The sequence below is a fragment of the Gymnoscopelus microlampas genome (assembly GCF_963454915.1).
Source record: "Gymnoscopelus microlampas genome assembly, chromosome: 9".
Classification (NCBI taxonomy): Eukaryota; Metazoa; Chordata; class Actinopteri; order Myctophiformes; family Myctophidae; genus Gymnoscopelus; species Gymnoscopelus microlampas.
In genome coordinates this window covers 26,554,224-26,564,831 of record NC_139946.1, presented here as the reverse complement: position 1 = coordinate 26,564,831, position 10,608 = coordinate 26,554,224, and the positions used below count along the sequence as shown (strand labels likewise).

General features: G+C 42.2%; 3 protein-coding genes across 3 annotated transcripts; 2 read left to right on the top strand and 1 right to left on the bottom strand.

Moving 5' to 3' along the window:
• Positions 1–57: 57 nt before the first annotated feature.
• On the bottom strand, positions 58–447 carry LOC311051488 (histone H3.3 type 2-like; the record flags this gene model as incomplete). Its single annotated transcript, XM_084066067.1, has 1 exon — positions 58–447. The coding sequence occupies one exon, from the start codon at positions 445–447 to the stop codon at positions 58–60; it is 390 nt and encodes a 129-aa protein (XP_083922193.1).
• Positions 448–2,007: 1,560 nt separating this feature from the next.
• On the top strand, positions 2,008–3,285 carry LOC311051487 (protein LSM14 homolog A-like; the record flags this gene model as incomplete). The annotated part of the gene is made up of 1 exon (XM_084066066.1): positions 2,008–3,285. The coding sequence occupies one exon, from the start codon at positions 2,008–2,010 to the stop codon at positions 3,283–3,285; it is 1,278 nt and encodes a 425-aa protein (XP_083922192.1).
• A 1,451-nt stretch (positions 3,286–4,736) lies between these two features.
• LOC311051486 (solute carrier family 25 member 32-like) lies at positions 4,737–5,678 on the top strand (the record flags this gene model as incomplete). The annotated part of the gene is made up of 1 exon (XM_084066065.1): positions 4,737–5,678. The coding sequence occupies one exon, from the start codon at positions 4,737–4,739 to the stop codon at positions 5,676–5,678; it is 942 nt and encodes a 313-aa protein (XP_083922191.1).
• Positions 5,679–10,608: the final 4,930 nt, after the last annotated feature.

Here is a 10,608-nt window from a genome sequence, read left to right as displayed (position 1 = left end):
TCAAGAATACAGGAAGGGTTAGGAACAGTTGGAAACAGAAAGAATATGGAAAAATAATCATTTTAAGTTCACTCCCCGGGAGTCCCCGCGAATGCGGCATGCCAGTTGCATGTCTTTGGGCATTATGGTGACACGCTTTTCGTGAATGGCTAACAGATTGGTGTCCTCAAACAAGTCCACAAGATAGGCCTCGCTTGCCTCCTGCAAAGCTCCAATGGCTGAACTCTGGAATCGCAGATCAGTCTGGAAGTAGTGGGCAATTTCTCTCACTAGGCGCTGGAAGGGCAGCCTGCGAAGCAACAGCAGAGTGGACTTCTGGTAATGACGGATTTCACGCAGTGCCACGGTACCAGGCTTGAAACGTTTCTGCTTCCTGCCAGCCTTGTTGAATAGCTGCTTACGTGGGGCTTTGCCCCCAGTCCTACGGGTCTGCTTTACACGGGCCATGGTTGCTATAGATAAAAATGTATGTTGAATACAAAACTTAACTTAATTAAATAGCTTTTTTAGGGTTCCTCAAAGGCAGCTGTTTTACATGAGCAACACATGTAACATTCTCATCTTTTATGCTCTCCAGTAAATGTATTGAATGACAACACCCCTCCAATGCGCTATGATTGGACAGTGTCATCAGTCAGATGTGATTCAGCCAGAGTTTAGAAGCCAACACTTTTACGCCATGGTTTCTATGGGGAAAGCTGTCTAGAAGAAGGTCTGTTTTGTCTGTCAGACAGTCTGTGTGGTGTCTGTGCATGTGCGCATGTGTGTACGTGCGTGTGTGCATGTCCAGGTCCAGTGTAATCTCTCAAACTTGGACCAATCAGTGCCGTGCATGCCAGTAGGCAGAATATTTTTCATATTCACTGTGTCAATATGGTGTCATCAAGATGACATCGTAGAGCCACATGGAAGCCATGCCGTTAGTAGACCTTGTCTTGTTAGAAAGACATTTACAAAGACATTTTATAGAGACAGTTGTGTTGTATATTGTTATGGGACAATAAAGACTGATTATGACTCGTGTCTGTGCATGGGCCCTATCTTGCGCGCCGTGCTACGCCTTGGCACTACCCGCTACCCGTTAATTGCACACAAGGCAGCTGACGCTGTCCCCAAACGGTATCTTATGGGCGCGCTACCAGCTATACATTATGCCGACTCCGTAATTTGCGCCCGGAGGTGTGCCCGTAGGCGTGTTGTTGCGCTATCCCTAAAATTGCTATCTTGCTGACACATGTATGGGAAAGCGCATAGCGGGTTTTCAGACCATCCACTATTCGTTATCATCAATTTGGTTGTTTATAAGAGCGCCCGCCATGTCTGCGGCAATTCTGAATTAAGTGATTGTCGCAGGTGTTGTAGGGATAAGGCTGACACGCAAGATAGCAACTCGGCCACGGGAACGCCCCTTGCATGACGCCAAATCCCCAAATAGTGGGTAGCACGACTTGAGCGCAAAATAGGGCCCGTGTGTCCATGGCTAATCTAACAAACCACTGGACCAATCAGCACCAACTATTTTGTGCGTGCTGCCAGTAGGCCCAACACAAGCACAAGGAAGTAAATCCCTTAAAATATATTTTAAAATTAATATAATTTTATAAATATGTAACTATTTTACTATGTAACTTTTTACTTCTTACTGGAAGTTCTTAATGGAAATCATCAATGAAAGTCACTGTGACGTCACAACAATGTGACGTCCTATTGTTGTGACTTCATACATAAATACATTCCAAATACATATTGCATCGATATGACATCATCATGCCATCATCATTATTATGACCACTGTCCAATCAGAGCACGTTGGAAGGGTGACATCATCAAATGAGACAACATAAAAGGTGTTACATATAGTACGTGCTCCCAGACGTATTGGCGTAGTGGTTAGCTGGCTTGGGCCCATATGGTAAAAAAGAGTAAAACATAATTTGGGTTTATAGCATCTGCGATAAACCATCTAATTAGCTGTGTACCAGACTTGCCGAGCCCAAGGCAGTCACAATGAGCGGACAAACGCCATATCTGGGGAGCAAAATCAGCCTCATCTCCAAGGCTGAGAATCGCTATGAGGGAATCCTCTACGCGATAGACACTGTGAACTCCACCATTGCACTTGCCAAGGTTCGTTCTTTTGGCACAGAAGATCGCCCCACTGATAGGCCCATCCCATGCAGCGATGAGATCTTTGAGAACATCATCTTCAGAGGAAGCAACATTAAGGATCTGACTGTTGTGTGTGAGCCACCTAAGCCGACATGCTCTCTGCTCCAAGACCCCGCCATCGTCCAGTTCTCCATGGGCTCAGCTCCATCATCCACTGCTTCATTCCATTCGGATGGTTCCTATGACCTCTTCAACAGGGGCCAAGTTCCCCAATACAACCATCCTGTGTTTCCCCCACAGTTTGGAGTTGTCGGCCATGGGCAATCAGCTTTAGGAAGCTACACAAGAACAGCAGCAACTCAGTATCAGGGCGGTGCAATTGGCCATGCTCTCACCTCTAACACCCAGTCAGCACTATCTTCCCACCCCACTGCTCAGGTGCCCAGGCACAATATCCCCTTTTATAGCCATAAAGCCCCGACCCCCACCAGCCACAGAGTTCAGAAGACTCAGGATGGCACAGAGCTCTGGCGGACCACAGATGCAAGGAAAGTCCTCAAGCCTGTGTCTGAGCAGGCACGAGGTGAAGGCAGGGATACCTCTAAAAGTTCCATAGCAGCTGTAGGTGCCCTGGCTATCCACCGCGATCGAGGAGGCAGTCACCGCGGCCATGGACGTTTAAATGTGCGCTGTGACGGACCCATGAAGTTTGAGAAAGACTTTGACTTTGAGAGTGCAAACGCCCGGTTCAATAAGGCGGAGAAAGACAGGGAGTCTCAGAGCAAGCCAGAGAAAGTGGTGAATGGAGAGGATAAGAACGTCTCCACTATGCCCACCCAGAATAGTGAAGGGGACAAAGACGAAGACCCACTGGCCCCCCACTCCTACTACGACAAGTCCAAGTCATTCTTCGACCAAATCTCCTCCTATGATGACACCAGGAAAGCGAATGACAAATTGGGGAAACGGAAACAGGCCTGGGTAGACGAGAAACGGCTGAACTCTGAGACGTTCAACATCTCCTCACGGCAGAACCGAGGCCATGGAGGTTGCAGTGACAGAGTTCACTCTAACAGCCGAGGGTCTTTTGGTCCTCCCCATGACTATAGGGGAGGGTACAGAACCAGCCAGGCAGACTTACCAGAGTACAGGAAGGACAACAAAGTGTCTGCATAGTACAGCTTGAGGAAGAATCAGTGGAAAGGTGCAATTACCGACACACAAACAGTTGTTAAATTATTTTCATCTTATTTTACTAAAAGATATATAAACTTTGTTTATATATCTTTTGAAAAATGGAAACAACAGCGCATCGGTCTGTAGGAGAATGTCAAGATCTTTTTCTTTTTTTTAATGTAAATTTCACACTGCTGCAGACCCCTCTTGGAGCTGCTAGTGAAAGATTCTCACTCCTTACTGGAGTGCAGAGACAAAGATCACCCTCCCCGCCTGGCTTCCCTCCATAAAGATTTCAAGATTCAAAAAACGTATAAATATAGCTTATTTATTACCAAAACAACAAAGGAAACAGCTAGGGAAAACAAAGACTGACTGACTAACTAAACTATTATTGAAAACAAAAGCCTGCCCACTCAACTACTCTAACCAACTCTAACCATCAAAAATACATAAGTGGCAACCACTAGTGTGCTTAACAAAGGTTTTGCCTACTTGGTCCGTATGTATATTATGTGCCTATATGTATAGTGCCTTCTTACTTTTTATAGACAGCAGATGGTTATGATTGTATGGAGGTGGAGTCAGGTAATGGGTTGATTGACAGCAGATGAGGTGAGTGGAGGTGCCTGCAGAGAGACAGAGGGAGGGATGACACAGAAATCCCATGCACAACAAAACTATGTGGAGCGTAAAACCTTGATTTCCACGAGAGCAGAAGCAAACGTGTGTTCATCTTGGCATTTGAGTGAAAAAGAAAACAATATTGTAGCGTATGACCTCTCACATTTAACCCCCAGCATGCAGTGTACTACTGTAATATAGGTTTGTAATGGCGATGACCTACCCCCAGTACAACAACCAATCTAAACATTATCATTCAGTGAATGAAGATTGTGAAAATAACCAACGATAACGGCCATTTAATGGGCTGATAACATACAAGCGGGTGCACTGTTTAAGTCCCTTCAGCCACTCTGCTGCATTATAACCAGTCCTTCATACTGGTTTGGTTGACAGATTGTGGCCCATGAACGAGGCATGGAAACAAACAACATAGTCTGTAGCTATCGATTTTGTGCCGTTTATTAGCACAAGAGACATGTTTGTCCTCGACACTGTCTGCCACCACGCGGTGTGGCCAAGTTCTTCTTGTTCCTCCTTGTGGCCAACCTATTCCTTGTGCTTTTGGACACTGATCAACGGCAACAGCCCTAACTTTAACCTCACAAAAACTACAGTATGCCCAACCCAAACCCTATGGATATTATTGACGTCAGTATGATGTCAGTATGATGCTCAAAATATGTGGATTACTGACGTCAGTCGTCAGTAATCCACATATTTTGAGGGAGATATAAACATTGAATATGCAACGGTTAATTTTAGGAGCTGTTTGCTGTGACTGTAGCTGAATTTTACTACATGTGCACTGTTACTCATCACTGAAAATGGGCTCTGCCCCTACAGGACCGTCAAGTCCCCCAGGGTCCAGTCTTATCCAGAAAATGCTGAGCCATGTTAGGTTGGAGAACCTGGCCGCAGGTCTCAGTGGAGGAGTTTTGTCAACAATGATGCTACATCCTCTAGATTTGGTCAGGCTCAGATTTGCTGTAAGCGACGGCCTGGAATTAAGACCCAAATACAATGGCATTTTGCACTGTTTGAAGAGTGTCTGGCAAAAGGAGGGACTGCGAGGACTCTACCAGGGAGTGACTCCCAACGTTTGCGGAGCTGGGGCGTCATGGGGACTCTACTTTTTATTTTACGATGCAATCAAAGCATACACACAAGAAGGACGTCAAACAGAGCTGAGTGCCACAGATCACCTAGTGTCTGCAGCTGAAGCAGGTATACTGACTGTCACCTTAACCAACCCTATCTGGGTAACCAAGACCCGGTTGTTGCTTCAGTACAATTGTGACCCATCCAGTAAACAGTACAAGGGCATGGTTGATGCTCTGGTAAAGATTTACCGCCAAGAGGGAGTACCAGGTCTATACAGGGGGTATGTCCCTGCTCTGTTTGGAACCTCACATGGAGCACTGCAGTTAATGACCTATGAGGAGCTTAAGAGAAAATACAACAAATACAACAAAATGCCTTCAGACAACAAGCTGAGTCCAGTGGAATATATCACAATGATCGCATTATCCAAAATATTTGCTGTGGCTACAACATACCCATACCAGGTGGTGAGAGATCGTCTACGGGACCAGCACAATCAATACAATGGGGTAATTGATGTCATCAGAAGGACATGGAGGAACGAGGGTGCCAGAGGGTTCTACAAAGGTGTAATCCCCAACATTATCCGTGTCACTCCAGCCTGTTGTATCACCTTCATAGTATATGAGAATGTAACACGCTTTCTATTGGGTCAATCAAAATGAGGACAAAGAACAAACCACAGACAGTGGCAGGTACACTCTAGTGTAAATTTGAAATAGGTAACGTATACTAGCCAAACCAACTCCTTCACGATCACAAAACAAGGTAATGCCACAGGGCTGTCACCATGTTTGTGGTCAACATATTAATTCAAATACGTTGTTACCCGTTTGTACTGGTTTCTATCAATTATCAAGGTGTCAGGTTGTCACTGTGATGCAATAAACTTGCAACAACAAGCTTACCACTTGTGGAGAGACTGTACACTCCTGTCAACACATGTTACAACAGACAGTCACACTTTTAAGTCTAAGGTCACTAAGTGGATGTCTGTCCCCAGGCGTACAGAGAGCAGTGAGAAGTTCATGCGCAAGTGGTGTAAAGTAGCTAAGTACATGTACTCAAGTACTGTACAATTTTGAGGTACTTTTACTTTACTGGAGTATTTTCAATTTTCTAGTTTACACTTCTCTAGCCTGGCATGGCCACACTAATATCACTGCGTAGAAATTAGTCTGGAATCTCTGTGTGGAACCTGCATTTCCAAGGGGCGAATTAAAAAAATGCCTCTGGTGATAAACCCGCCCCATATTTGCATAATGGACCCTGAATTGGTTCCTCAGTACTTCGGAGGGAGTGAAATCCAATCACAACTGAGTGGTGCCAAATCTGCCAGGGCTTTTTTTTTTTGTAATGGCAGATGTCTGGAAAACTTTAGTTGCTACTTACTTTGTAGATTGTGATTATTATTACAAAACATACATTAACCACTTCAGCCCTATTTAAACTTTGGCTATTCATTTTATTATATTGATGAGTTGAGGCAACATCTAACCAAGCATCAGCCATTTGATGTGCAGGCTCTTCCCTTGGGAGTCATTAAAGACTAAAACATTTATTAATTAAAACAATAGTGACAATACCAGATCTACAAGCTCACAATATGTCTCATGGAAGCGGGGACCAAATTATTACCTGAAACGCAAATAACAAATGCTTTTACCGCTAAAATGTATAAGCTGTTGTAAAGAGACTCTAAAGTACACACACAAACGCACGCACGCACGCACACACACACACACACACACACACACACACACACACACACACACACACACACACACACACACACACACACACACACACACACACACACACACACACACACACACACACACACACACACACACACACACACCCTTTTAATTGCTTTTAATTGAATCCACTGTTACGGTTTAAACATTGAAGGACACAAATAAATAACTGCCGGTGTTGCGCTGTCCGTGGTGCTGAGATGGTCTGGTAACCACGGCTCAGGTTGGTTTCAGCACCGCGGATAGCACCAGTACCAAGGACAGCTCCAAAGCAGAGAGAATTCGATTTAAAGGAGCTTCACCTACCATATCTTTGTATAGTTGGTCCTCAAATACTCTAAAATAATTATTTGATGTTTACTCACTCTAGCGTCTAAGAGGTGGGACATGGACAGTTCAGAAATGCAAATACAATGGCTTGATCTATTTCAGTGGAATGGAGTCTGAGCTCAGTTTAGGGCAGTGGTGGAAAAAGTACTACATTTGTTTTACTTAATGAAGAGTATCAATACTGCAATGTAAATACTCTGTTACAAGTAAAAGTCCATTCCACTGAAATAGATCAAGCCATTGTATTTGCATTTCTGAACTGTCCATGTCCCTACACATGTCTGCTATCATATACCACTTAAAGTTTTTCAATTGATAAAACAGGTTGTGAGTTATTAAACCTAAAGTGGACGCTGTTCCATTGTTACATTTTAAGCGCATATGAGACTAATTGTAACAGCATGAGTTACTAATGTAACACTGCTAAAATACTGCATTAAACAAATCGTTTTCAGCTTAAATCAATTATATTTATTTCAAGCAACTGTTTTACATTGTTTTCATACCAAGGATGTGAAAAGATAATGTATCAAACATAAGGAATTTATTAAATCTTACCGGATGGCAGTTTGAGTGAATTCCATGGGAAAATCCATCGATTACAGTCATTACACCTAAACAGATGCGTGTTACAATGGGGCCGCTCTGTGCTCCACTGCTTTGGCTTTGTTTACAGAACAGAACTAACGTGCATAGAGTAATAACACGATGTAAACTGTTGAAGAACAGTTACATGCAGACAACCATGTGGATTTTAGCTCAGCAACATTAAAGGAAAGATTTTTAAACCAAAGATACTCAAGTTGATTTTTTTTTCTAACTTTGAGATAAATCAGCTTCTCTGCGATAACTTTCTCTAGCCTGGAGGAAAATACTATTTACTTCCTGGGCACGTTCATTACAGCACTGGTCACATACTGATGTGATGACGTTATGATGGCATTGACCAATCAAGAGAAAACCTGCATGTTACAATCATGAGCGTTACAATTGTGGCGGCTCTCCCCTACTCATTATGCAGAATTTGTTGTCAGCAGGGATATCAGCTTAACAGCAACAGTGTGTGTGGTTTCTGTATATAAAAATGAATAAAATAAAATAAAATGATTTTGCTGTCATGTTCTCCATCAAAGGACATATTTTAATGCCCATTACATGAACATACACATACACACCACTGAACGAAATTAAACACATTACCAACCACAATACTAATAATTAGCAGGGACATGGCAGACACTGAATTGCATTTAAACGTCCTCCACGCAACATACTGATAAGGGATACACTTAACACACCTTACTCTATATGTCTACATATTGTATAAAATGATGTTGTAAATTAAACATATTTTTCATAGATGTCTTAGACAGCTTCATAGACTTTGACAACACTATCATCAGTGTATGTTCGTAAATGTGTATTTTCAGACATTTAACCACTTGAACCTTGAAAACTTGAATTTTGTGGAGAAAATGTTTGTCTATCTAGGTAAATTAGTAATCGTTATATAAAATCACCACCACCTGCGAGCATTGAGAACAGCACCCCCAATGGCTGACATTGATTGAGTGATTGATTGATTGATTGAATACTTTATTAACAGTTTGCAAAAAAGGTACAGTGGTACAGACTTCTGTCTGTAAAAGGTGCTAAAAGGATAACACACAAAAGCCCAAAGGGCTTATTTCCATTGTGGTCCTGTGTATTAAATTCATCGAGACATTTAAAGACAAGCAATAATATACAATAAATTATTATACCTGTATGGTACTCCAATGAAATCAAATGCAACAGTATGGGCTTTCTTACATGTGTGCTGCTAACCTATGGTGCTAACTTTCCAGGAAGCCCACCTCTTAAACACAAGACACAGAAATCATGCCATCTTATAATGAGCATTGGAGAGGATTCGGATCAACTAATAATAATAATTAATACTAATAATATGTTATTATAAAACGTTCTGTGGTGTTTAGGGACATCAAAGAGTAACGTTACACATCTTACTTTATTTAGCTGTTATATTAACAGTTACAGTATCAGCCATCAAATGTCAAGTCAAAAGTCATTCTTTAGGAGTCATACATTATGATTTATATGTTAACTCAACTTGTTTGTTAAACCAGTGGTTCTCAAACCTTTTCATATCAACACACACCCATTTGAAAATATTTTGTGCCAGGGACCCCCATACAAGATTTGTGTTGTTAAAATGTCTCAGAAATATTCAAAATGTTTAACCTTTTCTCTAGATTTTTTTTAAAAATAGCCGATGTATGTAGGGTTAAAGTGATTCAACCTATTTTGATGCTATTAACACATTTTGCTGAAGACCCCCTGGAACCTCTGCACGCACCCCTGGGGTCCCAGGACCCCACTTTGAGAACCACTGTTATAAACTGAGCTTGAGGCAAAACCTTAAAGAAAAGAGAAATCTGGATTAATTGACAACACTTTATTGTAGAGTTCAGTAGCACACTGGAAAGCCATCATCATCCCTTTACATGTACAGTAACCATATGCTTAATTTATACTCTGTCGTATTCCATGTAGATCTGCTATTTCCGCCACACACCGCCATACGACAAAGTATAAATCAGGTGTCGCTCTCAGCGGGGTCCCAAGGCAATATGAACAAGGTGAAAACATAACATGTTATTTCAATGGCAAAAGTGGCTCAGTATTTTGGTAAAACAAGTGACAATCCTACTGTTTATTTCAACGTCACATCACTTGTACTGCCCTGACCACCGCTTCCTCCATCCGCCAACTCAACATTTACAACATTTACATCCATCACAATCACAGTAGCTGGGTCCAACAAAAACAAAGTTTCAACCTTGGCGGGGGGGGGGGGGGGGGGGGGGGGGGGGAATACTGTGATAGTCATTTTTAGTGTGGTTGCCCTAACAGGGCAACCAGACTATAGTACTCTATACACTTTCTTCCACTTCAAGATAAACAATATTTCGAACCGCATCTCCTCCCACAGTTTTTATCCCCTAATGTTGTGCCATATATCAAAATGACCGTCTAAATCGGGAATCGTGCGCTTGTATTTTGCTAAGAGATTGGTTAAATAGTTTAATTGATATTGATTTATTAGTGCATTAAATGTCCCCATCCACTTTAATGTAAAAGTGAAAAAACTCAAATTCAAGTATTTTTTTCTCAGAAACCGTAAGAGCTAGAGTTATCAGATTTGGAGGGATAATTCATAATATTGTCCGAAATTATTGAAAAAAATATCACACCATTCGGCCTCATGGTGGCGCTATAACAGCCCCCTTTACGTTTTGGCCTGTAACTCTTGAACCGTAGGTCCGAAAATCAAAATTTCTTTTCACCTGGATTCCTTGGGTCACTACGCATCTCCCCATATAGGCCACGCCCATTTGCGTCAGGATAGATTTTTTGATATTGATTTATTTCTGCATTAAATTTCCCCATCCACTTTAATGGGAATTGCAAAAACTCCCATTCAAGTATTTTTTTCTCGGAAACC